Genomic DNA, 21,517 nt, shown 5'->3' on the forward strand with positions numbered 1-21,517 from the left:
TTTCTAGATTTTTTGATGATGGCCATTCTGACTGGTGTGAGATGATATCTCATTGTAGTTTTGATTTGCATTTCTCTAATGATTAATGATGTTGAGCATTCTTTCATGTGTTGTTGGCAATCTGTATATCTTCTTTGGAGAAACGTCTATTTAGGTCTTCTGCTCATTTTTGGATTGGGTTGTTTGTTTTTTGATATTGAGCTACATGAGCTGCTTGTAAATTTTGGAGATTAATCCTTTGTCACTTGCTACATTTGCAAATATTTTCTCCCACTCTGAGGGTTGTCTTTTCATCTTGTTTATGGTTTACTTTGCTGTGCAAAAGATTTTAAGTTTCATTAGCTCCCTTTTGTTTATTTTTGTTGTTATTTCCATTTTTCTAGGAGGTGGGTCAAAAAGGATCTTGTGATTTATGTCATAGAGTGTTCTGCCTATGTTTTCCTCTAAGAGTTTGATAGTTTCTGGCCTTACATTTAGGTCTTTAATCCATTTTGAGTTTATTTTTGTGTATGGTGTTAGGGAGTGTTCTACTTTCATTATTTTACATGTAGCTGTCCAGTTTTCCCAGCACCACATATTGAAGAGGCTGTCTTTTCTCCAGTGTATATTCTTGCCTCCTTTATCAAAGATAAGGTGACCATATGGGCATGGGTTTATCTCTGGGCTTTTTATCCTGTTCCATTGATCTGTATTTCTGTGTTTGTGCCAGTACCATACTGTCTTGATTACTGTAGCTTTGTAGTATACTCTGAAGTCAGGGAGCCTGATTCCTCCCACTCGGTTTTTCTTTCTCAAGATTGCTTTGGCGATTCAGGGTCTTTTGTGTTTCCATACAAATTGTGAAATATTTTGTTCTAGTTCTGTGAAAAATGCAATTGGTAGTTTGATAGGGATTGCACTGAATCTGTAGATTGCTTTGGGTAGTATAGTCATTTTCACAATATTGATTCTTCTAGTCCAAGAACATGGTATATCTCTCCATCTGTTTGTATCATCTGTAATTTATTTCATCAGTGTTTTATAGTTTTCTGTACACAGGTCTTTTGTCTCCTTAAATAGGTTTATTCCTAGGTAATTTATTCTTTTTGTTGCAGTGGTAAATGGGAGTGTTTCCTTAATTTCTCTTTCAGATTTTTCATCATTAGTGTATAGGAATGCAAGAGCTTGCTGTGCATTAATTTTGTATCCTACTACTTAACCAAATTCATTGATTAGCTCTAAGTTTTCTAGTAGCCTCTTTAGGATTCCTATGTATAGTATCATGTCATCTGCAAACAGTAACAGCTTTACTTCTGCTTTTTTGATTTGGATTCCTTTATTTATTTTTCTTCTATGATTGCTGTGGCTAAAACTTCCAAAACTATGTTGAATAACAGTGGTGAGAGTGCGCAACCTTGTATTGTTCCTGATCTTAGTGGAAATGTTTTCAGTTTTTCATCATTGAGGACGATGTTGGCTGTGGGTTTGTAATATATGGTCTTTATTATGTTGAAGTAAGTTCCCTCTATGCCTACTTTCTGCAGGGTTTTTTATCATAAATGTGTGTTGAATTTTGTCGAAAGCTTTCTCTGCATCTATTGAGATGATCATATGCTTTTTCTCCTTCAATTTGTTAATATGGTGTATCACGATTGACGTGTGTATATTGAAGAATCGTTGCATTCCTCGTATAAATCGCACTTGATCACAATGTATGATCCTTTAATGTGCTGTTGGATTCTGTTTGCTAGTATTTTGTTGAGGATTTTTGCATCTATGTTCATCAGTGATATTAGCCTGTAGTTTTCGTTTTTAGTCACATATTTGTCTTGTTTTGGTATCAGGGTGATGGCGGCCTTGTAGAATGAGTTTGGGAGAGCTCCTCCCTCTGCTATAGTTTGGAAGAGTTTGAGAAGGACAGGTGTTAGCTCCTCTCTAAATGTTAGATAGAATTCGCCTGTGAAGACATCTGGTCCTGGGCTTTTGTTTGTTGGAAGATTTTTAATCAGACAGTTTCAATTTCAGTGCTTGTGACTGGTCTGTTCATATTTTATATTTCTTCCTGGTTCAGTCTCAGAAGGTTGTGCATTTCTAAGAATTTGTCCACTTTTTCCAGGTTGTCCATTTTATTGGCTTATAGTTGCTTGTAGTAATCTCTCATGATCCTTTGTATTTCTGCAATGTCAGGTGTTACTTCCCCTTTTTCATTTCTAATTCTATTGATTTGAGTCTTCTCCCTTTTTTTCTTGATGAGTGTGGCTAATGGTTTATCAATTTTGTTTATCTTCTCAAAGAACCTGCTCTTAGTTTTATTGATCTTTGTTATCGTTTCCTTCATTTCTTTTTCATTTATTTCTGATCTGATCTTCATGACTTACTTCCTTCTGCTAACTTTGGGGTTTTTTTGTTCTTCTTTCTCTAATTGCTTTAGGTGTAAACTTTGGGGTTTTTTTGTTCTTCTTTCTGCTAACTTTGGGGTTTTTTTGTTCTGCTAACTTTGGGGGTTTTTTGTTCTTCTTTCTCTAATTGCTTTAGGTGTAACGTTAGGTGGTTTATCTGAGATGTTTCTTGGTTCTTAAGGTAGGATTGTGTTGCTATAAACTACCCTCTTAGAACTGCTCTTGCTGCATACCATAGGTGTTGGGTCGTCATGTTTTCATTTTCATTTGTTTCTATGTATTTTTTGATATCCTCTTTGATTCCTTCACTGATCTCTTGGTTATTAAGTAGTGTGTTGTTTAGCCTCCATGTGTTTGTATTGCTTACAGATTTTTTCCTGTAATTGATATCTAGTCTCACAGTGTTGTGGCCAAAAAAGATACTTGATACGATATCAATTTTCTTAAATTTACCACGGCTTGATTTGTGACCCAAGATATGATCTATCCTGCAGAATGTTCCATCAGCACTTGAGAAGAAAGTGTATTCTGTTGTTTTGGGATGGAATGTCCTACAAATATCAATTAAGTCCATCTTGTTTAATGTATCCTTTAAAGCTTGTGTTTCCTTATTTATTTTTATTTTGGATGATATGTCCATTGGTGAAAGTGGGGTGTTAAAGTCCCCTAGTATGACTGTGTTACTGTCGATTTCCCCTTTTATGGCTGTTAGCATTTGCCTTATGTACTGAGGTGCTCCTACGTTGGGTGCATAAATATTTACAATTGTTATATCTTCCTCTTGGATTGATCCCTTGATCATTATGTAGTGTCCTTCTTTGTGTCTTGTAATAGTCTTTATTTTAAAGTCTATTTTCTCTGATATGAGAATTGCTACTCCAGATTTCTTTTGATTTCCATTTGCATGGAATATCTTTTTCCAACCCCTCACTTTCCGTCTGTATGTGGCCCTAGGTCTGAAGTGGGTCTCTTGTAGACAGCATATATATGGGTCTTGTTTTTGTATCTATTCAGCCAAGGTATGTCTTTTGGTAGGAGCATTTAATCCATTTACATTTAAAGTAATTATTGATATGTATGTTCCTATTACCATTTGCTTAATTGTTTTGGGTTTGTTATTGTAGGTCTTTTCCTTCTCTTGTGTTTCCTCCCTAGAGAAGTTCCTTTAGCATTTGTTGTAAAGCTGGTTTTGTGGTGCTGAATTCTCTTAGCTTTTGCTTGTCTGTAAAGCTTTTAATTTCTCTGTCAAATCTGAATGAGATCCTTGCTGGATAATTTTGGTTGTAGGTTTTTCCCTTTCATCACTTTAAATATGTCCTGCCACTCCCTTCTGGCTTACAGAGTTTCTGCTGAAAGATCAGCTCTTAACCATATGGGGATTCCCTTGTATATTATTTGTTGTTTTTCCCTTGCTGCTTTTAATATATTTTCTTTGCATTTAATTTTTGATAGTTTGACTAATATGTGTCTTGGGGTGTTTCTCCTTGGATTTATCCTGTATGGGACTCTCTGTGCTTCCTGGACTTGACCAACTATTTCCTTACACATATTAGGGAAGTTTTCAACTATAATCTCTTCAAATATTTTCTCAGTCCCTTTTTTTTTCTCATCTTCTTCTGGGACCCCTATAATTCGATTGTTGGTGCATTTAATATTGTCCCAGAGGTCTCTTAGACTGTCGTCAATTCTTTTCATTCTTTTTTCTTTATTCTGCTCTGCAGTAGTTATTTCTACTATTTTATCTTCCAGGTCATTTATCCATTCTTCTGCCTCATTTATTCTACTATTGATTCCTTGAGGAGAATTTGTAATTTCATTTATTGTATTGTTCATAATTGTTTGATCTTTAGTTCTTCTAGGTCCTTGTTAAACATTTCTTGTACTTTCTCTATTCTGTTTCCAAGATTTTGGATCATCTTTACTATCATTATTCTGAATTCTTTTTCAGGTAGACTGACTATTTCCTCTTCATTTGTTAGGTCTGGTGGGTTTTTACCTTGGTCCTTCATCTGCTGTGTGTTTCTTTGTCTTGTCATTTTGCTTAACTTACTGTGTTTGGGGTCTCCTTTCCACAGGCTGCAGGGTCATAGTTCCCGTTGTTTTTGGTGTCTGCCCCCAGTGGCTAAGGTTGGTTCACTCGGTTGTGTAGGATTCCTGGTGGAGGGGACTAATGCCTGTGTTCTGGTAGATGGGGCTGGATCTTGTCTTTCTGGTGGGCAGGTCCACATTTATTGGTGTGTTTTGAGGTGTCTGTGGCCTTATTATGATTTTAGGCAGCCTCTCTGCTAGTGGGTGTGGTTGTGTTCCTGTCTTGCTAGTTGTTTGGCATAGGGTGTCCAGCACTGTAGCTTGCTGGTCGTTGAGTGGAGCTGGGTCTTGGCGTTGAGATGGAGATCTCTGGGAGATTTTCTTCGTTTGATATTACATGGAACTGGGAGGTCTCTGGTGGACCAATTGTCCTGAACTTGGCTCTCCCACCTAAGAGGTACAGCCCTGATGCCTGGCTGGAGCACCAAGAGCCTGTCATCCACACGGCCTCGTCCACATTGCTGCAGGTCTCCCTGCATCGGCCGAGGGCCTGGCAGCTGTGGCGCAGCCAGACTGCACTAAGCACTTTTTTGTTGTTGTTTTGCCATACGCAGGCCTCTCACTGTTGTGGCCTGTCCCGTTGCGGAGCACAGGCCCCGGACGCGCAGGCTCAGTGGCCACGGCTCATGGGCCCAGCCGCTCCACGGCACGTGGGATCTTCCCGGACTGGGACACGAACCCGTGTCCCCTGCATCGGCAGGCGGACTCTCAACCACTGCGCCACCAGGGAAGTCCTACTAAGCACTTTTTTAAATGCAGGATATTCTTTGACTTTCAACTCCCTTTAAATTCTCAAGTATTTTGCTTTTCCATTTAGAGAAAGACAGGGAACTATCTAAGTATGGCAGTGTGTTAAACACACACACATACACACAAACACACACTCTGCTTACACATACTCCTCTTAAAATGCGCTTTTTGGGTTAGTATTTTCCATAGAAAGATATAGTATTTGCTTAACAATCAGTGGAAGCCATAAAACTCTAACATTTCTATCAGTGGTAAAACCTCAATATGTCAAGTCATATGCCCAGGCTCTTTTCTGAAGACTTAATATCAAGGTGTCATCATTATCCATAATACATTATTGAGTCAGATCTTAAAACTTAATGTGGCTTTTATGCCTGGAGATAAGGCAGGATTTGGGGTTGGCAAGTTACAGTGGCACACACAAGGACTGCTGGTTGAGCCTAATTCTCTAGGATGATTTAAAACCTTAATAGCCCTGAAATTTATTATTCAGGATAGCCTCCTCCTCGCCATTTTGCACTGTGAATGAGTGACAACCTAGGAAGGCAGACAACACTGGAGTGAATCGGGGTTCCATGAGGAGATCTTTTTTTTCATTTTGAAAGACACAATGTGAACAAGGGTTAAAAGACAAAGCTTTGCTCTAAAAGAGAATGGGCTGTGAGTTGAAAGTTATATGACTGGAAGTCTTGGCAGAGAGACAAAAACTGAGAATGGAAGGTGCAGCTCCAAGAATCCCTATGCTGTGGCTGTCAGCCTGGCTAAACCGTGGTCCAGCTCCTGTACCATTCCTTCAGAAACCTACTGGGTGACTGGTTAAATAATGTGGAAAAGAAATCATGGTCTTTGTAAATGAGTATTGCATGACTGGTTATGGTTTCTTACTTTACTCCTTCTGGATAATATTTGCATCTTAATAGTACTTCCAGAGGCTTAATTCAGGAGGTCCCTCACCATGTTAATTGTGAGCCTCAATCCGGTTAATTACTGGTTTATCAGCAGGTTATTGGCTATTGGCTCTTCTAGGAGTTTCCTTATGGCCAATGGGCATTTGAAAGGAGGACCGACCACAGGAGTGAGCCAGTGGCTTTCCAGTATTGCCAATGGCAGGAGTGAAAAGCGGGGGCTGGCTACAGGTTATGGGTCTATGGCTTTCCCTGGCCTTCTATGCATTTCACAGGCATTGTGTTTGGTGCCAGAAGATTCTGGCGTATGTCTCTCCATTGTAAGGGGCATAAACTAAATGTCCCATGGGGGTCCACAAACTGTTCCCTGCAGTGGTATTATGGGAGTGGCAGAGGGGATGCAAGAAGACAGACACTGCCATAGAAACAACCGGGCAAGGCATGCAGTCACAGCTCTGAAGTAGTAAATCCCTCTTGAAGGAGGCAGGGTGGGGGCTATGTATCTTGGAGGAGTTGACATTTAAGCAGAGACTTGAGATATGAAGAGCACTGCCACAGGTGGAGAGGAATGGAAAGGGCACCCAAAAGAAGAAATAGCTTGACAAAAGCACAGAGCTGTGATGGTGAATTGGGTGTCAACATGAATCAAAATGTGTTGCCCCCAAACTCTTATGTTGAATGCTTAAACCCCATGTAAAAAGACGTGAAAAAAGAGGGAAGAAAAGTGAAGGGAAAGAATACAGAAGACCTAGTTTCTATGTTGTTGATTCCCAACAGTAGATCCACAGAGAATCTCTCTCCCACACCTTCCCCTGGCTCCAGGCACACCCAGAGTTGTCCATCTCCTGCCGCCACCAGTAGCAGAACCGGTCCATTTTACCCAGTGAGCCCATTTTGATTCCTTCTTCCAGGTTTTAGGTTTAAAAGCACAGGGAAAGACCACATTTCTAACCAAAGATGGAAGAGAAAAGGGTTTCTTTGAAACTGATCAAATGCAATTAAGGCAGAATGTACAATTCACATACCTTTGATTAACCTTTACCTAGAGAGAAATGATTGGTGATTAAGAATTAGATGAGGTGAATAATTATATCAGGAATCTGCCTTTGAAGAAATCTCTTTCAGCACTAGAGAAAAAGTTGATAAAAAACTATCATGGCTGTAATAGTGCCTTTTAAGGAGAATAATTAACTTGTAATAAGAATTTTGGCCTTGACTTAAGCCCTGTAAAATAACCCTTTTTCATTAACTTCAAGTTCAATTAGCATCAATAATGACTGTTCATTTAGAAGTAACCACAGCATCAAGCTTCCTGATGACTGAGCCTGTGACTGCTCAGATTCCAGCTATAAGGCCCTCAGCCTTTGCTACCAAAGGAGCTGCACAGCCCCAAAGTGGGAAGCTTGGAGTGGACACATTGCAGGACAAGGGAGAATTTGGTTCTCTGAAATATGGAAGTTTCATATGATGCTGAAGTTTGTAGGGACAAAAGAAGAAGGAAGAAGAGGAAGATGAGGAAGAAGAGAGAGGGGGAAGGAGCAGCCACTGCCATCTGCAATGGTCTACTAAACCTAATATTTGATGTCCAAGAGCCCATGTAATAGCATGACAGTGAAATTTCTCCTATCTTCAGCTGAGTTGAATTGGTAATCCAGACGTTCTCTGGGATTGTCCTAAGTGAAAGGAAAGCACCCCTGCAAGATATGACCCAGAGGGAATCAAGAGCCTAATATGAAACCTTCTGCCCTTTCTGTAACTCCAAAAATTAAAAATGATATGTGACTAACCAGCAGGCATTTTCCCCCTTCCTTCTTGCTAACAGAGCCTCAACTCTGATCAGGTTTGGGATATCTATGTACTTCAAGAGCACTGCTCTAGACCTGGGAGATGACTACTGAACAGTTTAAGCCAATGGTTATTAAAGTGTGGTCCCTATACTAACAGAGTACTTGTTAGTAATGCAAATTCTCAGGCCCTACCCTAGACCTACTGACTCAGAATCTCTGGGGATGCAGCCCAGCAATCTCTGTTTTAACAAGCCCTCCCAGTGATTCTGATGCAAGTTCAAGTTTGAGACTATGTGAATTGTATTATTTCCTCTTGATTTAGGCACAGTCATGTGAGGTAGCCCTAACAAATGGGACACAAGGGGAAAACGACTAGCAGCCTTTGTAAAAGTTTTCCATTCTCTTATGAAGGAACAAAGGACAAACTCTGCCCTTTTTCAGCTTCATGTGAAGGTGCCTGGAGCTTCTGCAGCCACCCACCCTAAGGAAGGCAGAGTGGAAAGACAGAAAGGACCTGGGTGCTCCTGTGCTCCTGCCTTTCCACGTGCTCCTGAATTAACCAACCCTAGAGACACACCAACTCTTGACTTCTCATTATACAAGATCGTTCAGCTACTTTTAGTTGGGTCTTTTTTACTTGCAGACAAAAGCATTTTAACTGATTTCAATGAGAATAAGCATAATCATGGTACAAATAACATCTAGAGAGGCACTTACCACGTGCCAAGTGCTGTGGTGACTGCCTCATGTGCAGCATCTCAGTTCATCTTCACAGCTGGCCTTGCCTCCTCATTGACCTAAAATCCTCACTATTAGCAACACTTTGCTGGAAGGCTGTAGTCAACATGCACTGACTGACCTGGGAGTGCTTTGAGGGGCCTGGCCCACTCCAATTTCCCTGTCTTGCCCAGATAATAGGTCTTTCCCAGATACATCTACCCTAAGGGTAGGCCAACTCATCCATTCATTCATGTATTAGATTTCAGAGGAGGAGAAAAAGGTAAGGGGAGGAGAGCATCTGCATGGAGTGCCACCCAAGGGATGTCACGAAAATGGGCTGCCTAATAGAGAGCTCTGGACAGCTGATGGCTGTGGACCAAAGAGTGACTGTGTAGTGGACCAGGGCAGGTGGCCAGGGCCACACCTCAAGCCGTCCTTGCCTTTTATCCCCAGGAACTTGTTAGCTTCTAAGGACTGCGGCCTGCTCCTCTCTCTTCCACACTCCTTTATCCTTGGCCCATAGTTCTTAAATATCCAATATTTAAACACATTTTTTTAATTTTAAGGAAATTTCCATTTATTTACTTCAAAGTAATTTCCTAGCACCCACTTTGGTACCTTGTATGTAGCTGGTACTTCTATCAATGTCTGTCCACAGTCAACATGAAAATCAGAAGCTGTAATGCAGCCAAACTGTAGTATCCACATGCCCTTGACCAGGCTCCACAGAAGGTCAACGAAAAATATACACAGGATGCCCTGAAAAACGAAGGATCTGGTGCTGTATTTCCTTACCACTCTGCCTCATCTTTCAACCTGTCCACCTCAAGAGAGAATTGTAAGGAGAGAAGAGAGCATCCCACTATGATAGGTAAAGGAAAAACAAAAGAGAAAGCAGGAAGGAGAGAGGGATGGGGAATGAGTGACCTAGCTGAGGAATGTATGGATCTGAGAACTACTGGATTCTCATCCTACCCCACAGGCTTCTGTAAAATTACAATCAAGTGTCTTTTTTAAAAAATAATTTTTGCTTATAATAGGGATGGAAAGGAAGCACAAGCTTGAAACAAGAAACATTCAGGCTTAGAAAACTAACCCCAGTTAGGGGATCCTAATCCCAGTTCAGTCACTTACTAATTGCATGATCTGGGCAAGTTACATAACCCCTCAGAGCCTCAGTTGTGAAACAGAGATTAAAATATCCATCTTTTGCAGCTGTGAAGATTAAATGAGAGAATGATTATAAAGTGCCTGGCATATAATAGATGTTCAATAAATGTTAGCACCGTGTGTCTTTATTTCTCCAACTTCCTCCTCCTCATTATTACCTTATGTAAAGTCAAGTAGATACTCTCTGTACCAGGTAATGCTTGCGAACATCTAAGCAAATTGCTGGGAAATTTTTCTCTTTGAAGGGGAGGAAGAAGAAGATAAACTAAAGAAAATTCAACTTTGAGTGCTGTATCTGCTATTTGTGCAAACTCAGTTCAAACCACAAATGAAAACTGAGTGCCAGGAGAGGAGTCCCAACTTCAAGTCCACCCACCAGGTCTGAAAACCCTACTTCATCTGATTACATTATTTGCCAAGCAGCTCTGTCTCTTGCTGAGAATCACTGCTTTTCTTAATAAAAGCTGCAAAACAAACAATGGGGCTGTCCAGGGAACTGAGAATTTAGCTCTTTAATATTTCCTCCCATAAATATAAATGGTTGTTTTCCTCTAGAGAAAGTCTGTATCCCTCTGATCTCTGAAGGATTGGAGAAGGTGCCAAGAGGATCGTCATATTTTCTGGTAAACATTCCCGATCACCTTAATCTCTTCACTGACAATCTTCTGATCTGACAGAAATAGAGGTTATTGTGTCCCTCAGTTTATAAAGTATTAGGGGAAGGATAAGTGGATCAGAGAGAAGAACAGAACACAAAAATCATCAGGGAGACAGAAGGGAGGGGGAAAGGGAGAATTACTTTTAATACAGTTGCATAATCCATAATTCAGCAAGCTTTTCATTTTTCTTATCTTCTAAAAAACATGAAATTAAGCCTAAGCAAAGTGCATAATTTATGAGTCTCTGTGCTGATGATTCCCAAATCCCCATGCCTAACCCTGACTTCTTATATGAGTTCTAGTCCCGCATTTCCAATTGCCTACAGAATGCTGCTGCCCGGAACTGGCTACCATCTCAACTCCCCATGCGCCAACGGAACTCAACTCTTCCTCCCAAATTTCTTTTCTCCCCCAATTCTTCTTTCCTATCGAATGATAGGAAAATTGTTATTCTAATCTTACTGGTAAAAAGTTCTAGAAAAACTTGGATTCCTCCCTCTTTTGCCTCTGACACCAAAGTCTGTTAAGTTTTTCTGGAGTCATCCTTTTCTCCACCATCCCACTTTCCAAATCTTCCCCCACCCTCCACCCCAGATTACAGACTCCAGTCTCTACATACTAATCCAAACTACACACCATTACCAATTTCATTTTCCTAAAATGCTATTCACATCAGACCTATTGATGGCTGCCTATTTCTTGCCATGCGGAGGTTAAACATTCTTACTTGCTCTCCAAGGCCCTCCTGTCATGTCCTGATCCCATCTTGTCCATCCAACTGTACTTTCCCACACAACATTTCTTCTCCAAACAGAGAAGTCCCAGTAGAGCATGAGGTTCGTATTAGGTAATCTAGGAGGACTGGTTGAGTTAATCAAACGTAATTGAGCAACCTTCACTCCATGCTCCATGTTCTATGCTCCCCACTTGGAGTGGTCTCCTTCTTTCATCCTGACTATCCAAACCCTACTCATCTCCAGGACCCATCAAGCCTCAGCTCCATCAGGAAGTCTCTACTCACTAACCCCCTACTCACTGTTCTCTGCTCTAAGACATTTAGCCTTTACATCTACACCCTCTTGTATCATTTCTAATAGTTGGTGTAATGCTTAATAGGGCTTTCAATTTTACAGAACACTATTCTACATATATAATCTTATTTGAGCCTGTCAACAACCCTGTGAGATTGGAATCATCCCCTGCACTTCACTAGGACTCAAAAGAGCTTAAATGAAGATCATGAAGCTAATTGATGCTGGTGTCAAGTCTTGAATCTCCAACTTTTGACTCCAAATCCCATATTTTTGGTCTTCCTTATTGAACTATAAGTTCTTTAAAGTCAGGGACCACATTTTACAATTATTGTCTTTTACCCTATAGGACTTTACAAAGTTCTAAACACACAAGAGGTCTCTATGATTATCTGCTGAATGGAGAACAATGTTAAAGAAATAGCCAACAGGCTATTAAGAAGTATAGGCTTCCCTGTGGTCCAGTGGTTGAGAGTGTGCCTGCTGATGCAGGGGACGCGGGTTCGTGCCCTGGTCTGGGAAGATCACACATGCCACGGAGCGGCTGGGCCCGTAAGCCATGGCCGCTAAGCCTGCGCGTCCGGGGCCTGTGCTCCGCAATGGGAGAGGCCACAACAGTGAGAGGCCTGCATACCACACAGACAAAAAAAAGGGATATAAGCATGTATTCTTCATGCATTGGAAGAATTAATATTGATAAAATGACCATGCTACCCAAGGCAAAATATAGGAAATCCTTATCAAAATACCAATGGCATTTTTCACAGAACTAGAACAAATAATTTTAAAATATGTATGGAAACACAAAAGAACTCCAATCACCAAAATGATCTTGAGAAAGATCAGAGCTGTAGGCATCACACTCTCTGACTTCAGATTATGCTACAAAGCTACAGTAATCAAAACACTATGGTACTGACACAAAAACAGACACATAGATCAACAGAACAGAATAGAGAGCCCAGAAATAAACCCATGCACTTACGGTCAACTAATCTATGACAAAGGAGGCAAAAATATACAATAAAGAAAAGACAGTCTCTTTAATGAGTAGAGCTGTGAAAACTGGATACCCACATGTAAAACAATGAGATTAGAACATTTTCTCACACCATATACAAAAATAAACTCAAAATGAATTAAAGACCTAAATGTAAACCAGAAACCACAAAGCTCCTAGAAAAAAACATAGGCAGAACACTCTGACATAAATCATAGCAATATTGTTTGGACCTGTCTCGTAAGGCAAAGAAAACAAAAGCAAATATAAACAAATAGAGCTAATTAAACTTAAAAGCTTTTGTATAGCAAAGGAAACCACTGACAAAATGAAAAGACAACCTACTGAATGGGAGAAAATATTTGCAAATGATATGACTAATAAGGGGTTAATACCCAAAATGTATAAGCAGCTCATACAACTCAATATCAAAAAAACAAATGAGTCAATTAATAAATGGGCAGAAGACCTGAACAGACATTTTTCCAAAGAAGACATACAGATGGCCAACAGGGACATGAAAATATGCTCAACATCGCTAGTCATCAGGGACATGCAAATCAAAACCACAATGAGGTATCACTTCACACCTGTCAGAATGGCTATCATGAAAAAGACCAAAAATAACAAATGCTGGTGTAGATGTGGAGAAAAGGTATATTAGTTAGAGGTAAACAATTCTTATCAAAATCTGCTAGTTACCAACATATAAGAATCAGAGAAGGTTATCATTTCCTATCACTGCTCTGTGAAATTCTAATTAACCCTGTAACTGTTTATAGAAATAGGATCTTCCCAGTAATGCTTCAAAAAACCAGCCCTGGAAATAGGTTTGAATCATAGAATTTTAATAGGAAAGGGATAGTAGAGATTAGAACTCACTTATTTCACATGACAGAAACTACAACTGAGAACGTTTAGGTGATTTGCCTAGGTTCAAATAGGACAAGTCAGCATATCCTAAAATGAAAACATAATCCCATGACTCCTGGTCCAAAACTCTCTTGCCTCCTTCCACTGCCTCAACTTACATAGGTTTTCAAACTTCATAGTTAATTATAGAAATAAGGACTTTTTCTGCTATGAAAGTAAAAGATCTTAGAGTGAATATCTTAAGAGTTTAGAAATAATCTTCATGACTTAATTAAAATTATTTGACGTTAAAAAAGAAACAAAGAAAAGATTTGCTGGATCCATATGGAACTCTTAGGAAATGCACTATGGGATGGCACTGATTTTCTGATGACTTTAGCTCTTTGAGCAAATAGGCTGCTTTAGTCTACAACATTTACAGCTTTCTTTTGGGTTCTTTGCTTAAATGTATTTTATAAAGGATAAACTCTAATTTTGAATACAGCTAAATTTCAGCAAAGATGATATAAAAAAGAAGGAACAAAAAAAGTTTTTTTATTAATAAAACAACAATATTGTTTTATTAATAAAACAACAATACTAAAATAGAAGATAATAAATAATATTTTCAGTCCTTTAACCATGTGGCAGGTGCTGTACTAAACTCTTCTTTTAATTATCTCATTTACTCCTCATAAGGACCCTATAAAGCAAGTGCTATAATGATCTCTATTATTACATAATCTCTATTTTACAGATGAGACTTCCAGGAGCAGAAAAATGTTATTGTCTCACTACTTTATGAACTTCTAAGTTCTGGAGTTGAGTACCAGAACCAGAACTAACTTCAGATTCTATTTGCAATGCAAATGATGTGTCATTTCAGAAGTAAACGGGTTAACTAATGTTCATAGTTATTTTTTTTAACATCTTTATTGGGGTATAATTGCTTTACAATGGTGTGTTTCTGCTTTATAACAAAGTGAATCAGTTATACATATACATGTTACCATATCTCTTCCCTCTTGCATCTCCCTCCCTATCCCACCCCTCCAGGCGGTCACAAAGCACCAAGCTGATATCCCTGTGCCATGTGGCTGTTATTTAAAACAAAAAACACCTTTCAGAGCCTCTACTCTAAAAGGGACGCTGCTGCTTCTGATGATAATTGAGTATGAGGTAGAGTAAAGAATGACACCCTCCACAGGCTGAAGGATTATATACTTCTATCAGGATTTACACAGCTGGAGCAAGATAATTCTCCCTCCTTCTGTTTTAACAGTAAAACATCTTTCGTAAAATGGGGATAAGTGATTCAAGTAAAAATGCATATATATAATATTTTGTATTTAATCAAAGGACAGGACATGTGGATTGTAGGTCTTTCTCTGGAATGCTACCAAACCACACCACGCAGATATAAAAAACCCAAACACAATTTTGTGTCACAAAATACTTTCTTGATATTATCAAGTGTTCTCATTACTTATCAGGAATCACCACTTCATTCTATTCTGATTTTTCAGAATGCTTTTTCAAAACATTTTCTGTTTTCTTAAATGTAAACATCACTGCTTATGCTGGTCCCTTAAAAGTGTTTATGATTCTCATTGGTCAGAATCTTCATGTAAATTATACTTAAGTCTAAACTATGTTTCTAAATATTTAAGGACATAAATAATCTCTAGCCATCCTGGCTGTCATTTTAAGCTATTTGACATTTATTGTTCTGAAGAGAAGAAAGGTCAGATGTATTAAATCTGCATTTGTACTTCTTGACATTTTTCTCCAACCAGAGTCTTCCAAACTATGGTATTAAGACTAATACTATGAAAGGAAGGAAGGAGGGTAGGAAAGAAGGAAGGAAGGAAGAAGGAAGGAAGGAAGCAAGGGAGGGAGGGAAAGAGGGAGGGGAGGGCTGAGGGGAGGGGACTAGAAGGGAAGGAAGGAAAGAGGAAAGGGAGAAAGGGGAGAAACCTTTCCCTGTAGCACATTTCTGACCTTAGCTGCCCATTGTGACACATGAGTATTCAGTGCTTTCCTCCTCAGCTGCATTTGTAAAGCAGATGTGTGGGTTCAGAGGGGCTGGAGCATGAAGGGAAAGGCAGGATCTGTGGAATGGGAGGGGATGCATGGCTTCGTGATCTATTTAGCATGACCTTTGCTCATACTTCATGGAATGGATTGAAACCATCTGTCCCCACTCCTGGGCTCTCCAACCTACATCTCTGCGTGGCCCTCTGCACATCTGTCCTCTCTCCAGTCACCCCTGCCTGTGGTTCTGCCCATTCCTACCTCTAAGCTGCAGTATCACAAGGATTCCCAGTTAAGAGTCTCAACGTGCTCCACAATGATCAGATCACAGCAGCAGAAACTGTCCTCATCTGAAGGACACCCCTTAAGAGGAGAAGGCATCAGGAGGAAAGAAGCATAGTGAGCACTCTGAAACCCAGAGTTTATGAGGAAAACTGACAAGGGAGGCTAGAATGTCTGTTTTCTTCACAGCATTCATCATCTTTTCTTATTATATATGTATTTGTTAATTTGCACACTCAATACGCTTCCCTCCACAGTCTATAAACCCCATGAGGGCAAAGCCTTGGTCTGTTTTATTCATTGCTATCTGTGCATCACCTACCACAGTGTCTGATAGTCTGAAGCTGCTCAATAATTATTTGTTGAATTAACAATTTAAAAAAAAAAGAAAAGAAAAAGGTGAGAAAAAGGAAGAGAAAGAAAAGAAGGAGGAGACAAAGGAAATTATCCAGCATATGTAGGATAACTGACTTTAAACATTTAAAGGGCCCTCATATTGGAGAAAGGACACTACTTGGGGAACGAATAACAGTCACAAGTAGGAGCAATAAGACATAGTGATTATAGGGGCAGAGTTAAACTGGTTGCGATTCAAATACTGGGTCCTTCTCTCCTTAGCTATGTGACCTTGGCCAGTGACTTAACCTCTCTGAGACTTAGTTATCTGGGAATAACTAATAAAATGGGAATAATAATAAAATCAACCTTACTGTGTTAAAGTGAAGACTAAATACAGTAATCTGTAAAACTGTTCAATGGTAGCTGTTACCATTAGTATTAAGTTATGGAGGAGTAGAATTCAGCCAGTATTAAATATTTTTCCAACAGATCTGTCCAGCAAGCACAGGGCAGCCTCATAAAATAGTGATTCCCCATCCCCCAGACATATTTTAAAAGATGAAATGGCAGTAACACTAGTAAAGAAGAGACTGCGGAAGCAGACAGAGCCTGGATGGAATGGCATCTGAGGCCTGTATAAGAGTCTGCAATGCCTAGATTGAGTGGTCTTGCTACACAATTATCCCCTTTCTTTCTGGTACCTGAAGCTTCCTTTCTCTTTAGCTTTTCCCCTTCTGATTTTCAACATTAAGAAGTTTATCTATCCTTCACACACCCTTTCTTCATTCTGCTAAACCCTCTAACATCACGGACATCTCAGTCTCTTTCTCTTCTCTTCTTCCTTTCACAGATAGACTCCCTGAACTACTACGTAAGCACATTTTGCTCCAATTTCTCAGCACTGCCTCTAAACTTCCTTGTGCCTATGACTGCTCTCCAGAAGGCTCTTGGTCAAACACAATGACCTTTCTACTCATCTATGGAACATCTGTCTCCCTCAGTTTCCATGACACCACACAATCCAGCGGCCTCTCTTCCTTCTTGTAACAAAGTTCTTTCTGATAACATCATTGACTCCATTCTACTGCCTAATTCTGAGCCTTCTTAAATCTTAGGTGTGACCTTCCTTCCATGTAAATAGCTCCCACATCCATATCTTCTGTCTGGACCTCTCACTTGTTCCTGTTTCCACTCCACATCTCCATGTGCATACCAGATAACCTGATCCTCAGATAGATGCTCACTACAACTGCTATCATGCTAGCCACTCTCCCCCAGACCAGATCCTCATTCTAACTGTCTGCTTTATCAGTAACACTACCAGTCTACAGCGTCCCTGGCCCAAAACCTTAGACCTTTGACTTCTTCCTATTTGTTTCCCTCACATCTCGGTGTCTCTGAGTCCCTCATTCCTGAGCCAGTGGGACAGCCTCTCAGGGCTCAGATCCAACTACCAGCCCTCCCTGTGGTCCAGGCCTGAAACCCATAACTAAACTACATTTCCCAAAGAATCTTCAGTCAACGTGCAATCAACATGCATCACCCCTTCTCAAGAACTGAACACTTTCTGATTTCTTCAGCATCAAATGTAAATTCTTGACTCAATAAGGCAGTCCCACATCCAATTCAGAGTATCTGACTCAGTACCCATCCCCTCAACCCCCAATACTCCTTAGACCTTTCTGTTCCGGCTAGTTCTACTTTCTTAACACACACACACACACACACACACACACACACACACACACACCACAGAGTCAGTCTGTCTCTCTCTCTTTCTCTCTCTAACCAGTTGTTCTTCCTCTGGGCATTATTTTCTGTTATTGCCCCAACTTGAAAGGTCCTTTGCCCTTCTCTTTTTCAAGTCTAATTACGTACTCACTCCAAGACCTCTCAAATCACCTCCTTCTGGATGTTTCTTCTAACTCACTTCTATCGTAATCCCAAAAGAAAACCATCATTCTCAGTAGATATCCTTTGACTTGACTCCCTGCCAAAAGGTAATAAGTTTATTCTTTCTAAAATTTCAGAGGTATAATTTCCTGTCTCAGAGGAACTTCACCTCTCCTATCATGCACTGAACAAGTGGAGCTCATCAGACTGTAAAGGAACGGTTTTGGGGATCTGGAGGTACAGATTGAACCTGTCCCTAATCACCCCAGCAGGAACTGACCTCTCCAAGCCTCCACTGAACCACTATAACCACTTGTATCATTTGTCCACCATTCAAGTGATACCTTTCACTGGAGTTATTTATTAGCATGGCTTGTCTGCCTTTTCTCCCCAGCTAGTTGTGAACTCCTCCTGGGAGAAAGAGATTGTATTTCATTCAACTTGGTAAGTGCTCAGTACAAAAACAAACCAATAAATAGCATTTCCTCAGGCAAAAGTCCAAACTTACAGGTATCCATAAAAAGAATTCCTTTGTCTGATTTCTCTTTGGTGCGCCCTCTCATCTATATCTATATGTGTTTTATCAACATTTTCTCTAGTGCTGAAAGAGATTTCTTCGAAGGTAGATTCCTGATATAATTATTCACCTCATCTAATTCTTAATCACCAATCATTTCTCTCTAGGTAAAGGTTAATCAAAGGTATGTGAATTGTACATTCTGCCTTAACTGCATTTGATCAGTTTCAAAGAAACCCTTTTCTCTTCCATCTTTGGTTAGAAATGTGGTCTTTCCCTGTGCTTTTAAACCTAAAACCTGGAAGAAGGAATCAAAATGGGCTTACTGAGTAAAATGGACCGGTTGTGCTACTGGTGGCAGCAGGAGATGGACAACTCTGGGTGTGCCTGGAGCCAGGGGAAAATGTGGGAGAGAGATTCTCTGTGGATCTACTGTTGGGAATCAACAACATAGAAACTAGGTCTTCTGTATTTTTTCCCTTCACTTTTCTTCCCTCTTTTTTCACATCTTTTTACATGGGGTTTGTTTCTCTGGAAACAAACCAATATGACTCTGATCTCCAAATTCATCATACAGATGCCCAGCCATGATGGAGTACTCAACAAGCACTGGATTAGCCCTTCTGTCATAAAAAGCTGTTAAATTATAAAAAGCTGACAAAATATACAAAAAAACTGTTTCTATTGGATAATCAGTAGCACAGGATTATAATCCTTGAGAGAGGGAAAATAAAATGTGGTAGGCCTTAGCACTGCCCTGATTTTCTGCCTGGAGGCATTTACCACACCCTGATACAGGAAGGATAGATCCAAATAGAGCAAGGTGGTCTCACAGGCCTGAGGTAATAGACAGCAGAGTTTGGGAAGGCTGATGCAGCTTGAATTATCAGGGAGCAAACCAGAGAAGGAACATCTAGATGGAGAGAGATAAAAACACTCCAAAAAACTGCACAGGGGTCCCCTTGAGTCTTTGGCTGAGTATTAAGTTGCATTCATAGGATGAGATTACACAAGGCTGGGTAGAGAATAGTTACCAGGAAAAGAACATCTCTGAGGGAAGTGCAAGCTGAAAAACTTCTGCAGCTCACACAGAACTGGGAAATGTTTAAGTGCTTAATAACCAGAGTAGAAAACCTCATTGAACACTTAAGGCTTTCAGTGCAGACCGTAGAAAGGCCAAATCTTAAGACAAAATCTAAATTGACCATAGAATAAAGGCTCCTCTAAACTCCTTTAGTAAAACTTGACAATAATCCTCAAAAGTATCACATTGATGGGCAAGTAAATTAACTGCCTGGCAAACAAAAGTTAACAGTCTTTAAGTGAAGACAACAAAATCCACATACTCAACAATGTAATATTTGTAATATGCAACATCCAATAAAAAATTACTAGGTATACAAAGAAGCAGGAAAATGTGACATTTAAGCAAGAGAAAAACTGGTCAATAGAAACAGAAATGACAGAAATAATTTAATAAGCAGAAAGTAACTTAAAAATTATAACAGTCAATGTTTATTGAGTGCTTATTATGTGCAAGGCACTATTGTTTTAAGAGCTTTAGGTATTATCTCATTTATTCTCACAACAGCCCTCCAAGAGAGATAATCTCTTTGTACCATTTTGAGGAAACTGAAGCCCAGAAAGGTTAATAAGTAACTTGCCTACGATCAGCCCAGCTTCTAGGCATTAAGGCTAAGATCTGAACCCAGGAAGTCTGATTCTAATGGCTGTGCTCTTTCCCATGGTACCAGACTACCTCAGAAAGAACTTTAAAGCAGCTATTATAAATATGTTCAGGACTTTTAAAAAAACATAAACATAATGAGGAGAGAAACATAAATGGAAGTAGATATTTTAGAGCTAAAAATATATATAATATCAAAACTGAAAATATATTAGATGGGCTGGTTTATCAGCAGATTAGACGCTGTAGAAGAAAAGGGAATGAACTTTGGACTTCCCTGGTAGTGCAGTGGTTAAGAATCCACCTGCCAATGCAGGGGACACAGGTTTGAGCCCTGGTCTGGGAATATTCCACATGCCATGGAGCAATTAAGCCCGTGCACCACAACTACTGAGCCTGTGCTCTGGAGCCCGTGAGCCACAGCTACTGAGCCCATGTGCCACAACTACTGAAGCCCGTGTGCCTAGAGCCTGTGCTCCGCAACAAGAGAAGCCACCTCAATGAGAAGTCCTCGCACTGCAATGAAGAGTAGCATCCACTCGCTGCAACTAGAGAAAGCCTGTGCGCAGCAATGAAGACCCAACGCAGCAAAAATAAACAAATAAATAAATACATAAATTTATTGTTTAAAAAAAGGGAATGAACTTTAAAACAAGCAAAAAAATCTATCCAGACAAAAGTGGAGAGAGAAAGAGGGCTGAAAAAAAATTAACAGACCTTTAATGAAGTGTGGGAATACATTAATTGTATAACATAATTGTAATTAGATTCTTAGGAATAGGGAGCAGAAAAAATGTTTGAAAAATTTCCAAATATGATGAAAACTATAAACCTACAGAACCAAGAGTTGCTCAGCAAATCCCAAGCAAGAAAAACATAAAGAAAACCACAAAACACATAATAATCAAATTGCTGAAATCCCATGATAAATGCAAAATCCTAAAGCAACCATGGGATGGTAGGGAGGGAAACAGAAGGGGAAATACAGATAAAAATTTCTCTGATTTCTGATCAGAAACAATGCAAACCATGTAACAATAGGACAATACTAAAGTGCTATCAACCTAAAAGTATATCCAGTGAAAATCTTCCGAAATAAAAGCAAAATAAAGACACTTTTAGCAAACAGAATCTGAGCAAATTTAAATACAGAAGAATAGTACAACACTAAATATTAATGGATGAAAGAAAAATATTGTAGATTGAACGCAAAAAGGAACAAGGAACTTCTACTACAGCCAAGATGGAGTAAGCCCACTAAATCCTATTATCCTGCAGCTGACAACCAAAAACTCTGGACAAAATACAAAAACAACTATCAAGGGACTCTGAAAAGTAAATGAAACCAGAAATATTGAGGAAGAAAGTCAAAACTTGGAAAAGCAACTCATAAGGATACCTGGAGAAATCCTTTCTTTCTGGCCA

General features: G+C 39.6%; 1 protein-coding gene across 1 annotated transcript in view; it reads right to left on the minus strand.

The window, feature by feature from the left end:
• Nucleotides 1-21,517, minus strand: part of ALK (ALK receptor tyrosine kinase) — a 742,496-nt gene that overhangs the window by 698,192 nt on the left and 22,787 nt on the right. Inside the window, exon 2 of the mRNA XM_032653286.1 lies at nt 9,335-9,339. Within this exon, the coding sequence (XP_032509177.1) occupies nt 9,335-9,339 (5 nt within the window). The remainder of the gene's footprint in view (nt 1-9,334; nt 9,340-21,517) is intronic.

The sequence above is a fragment of the Phocoena sinus genome, chromosome 13 (genome assembly GCF_008692025.1).
Source record: "Phocoena sinus isolate mPhoSin1 chromosome 13, mPhoSin1.pri, whole genome shotgun sequence".
NCBI lineage: Eukaryota > Metazoa > Chordata > Mammalia > Artiodactyla > Phocoenidae > Phocoena > Phocoena sinus.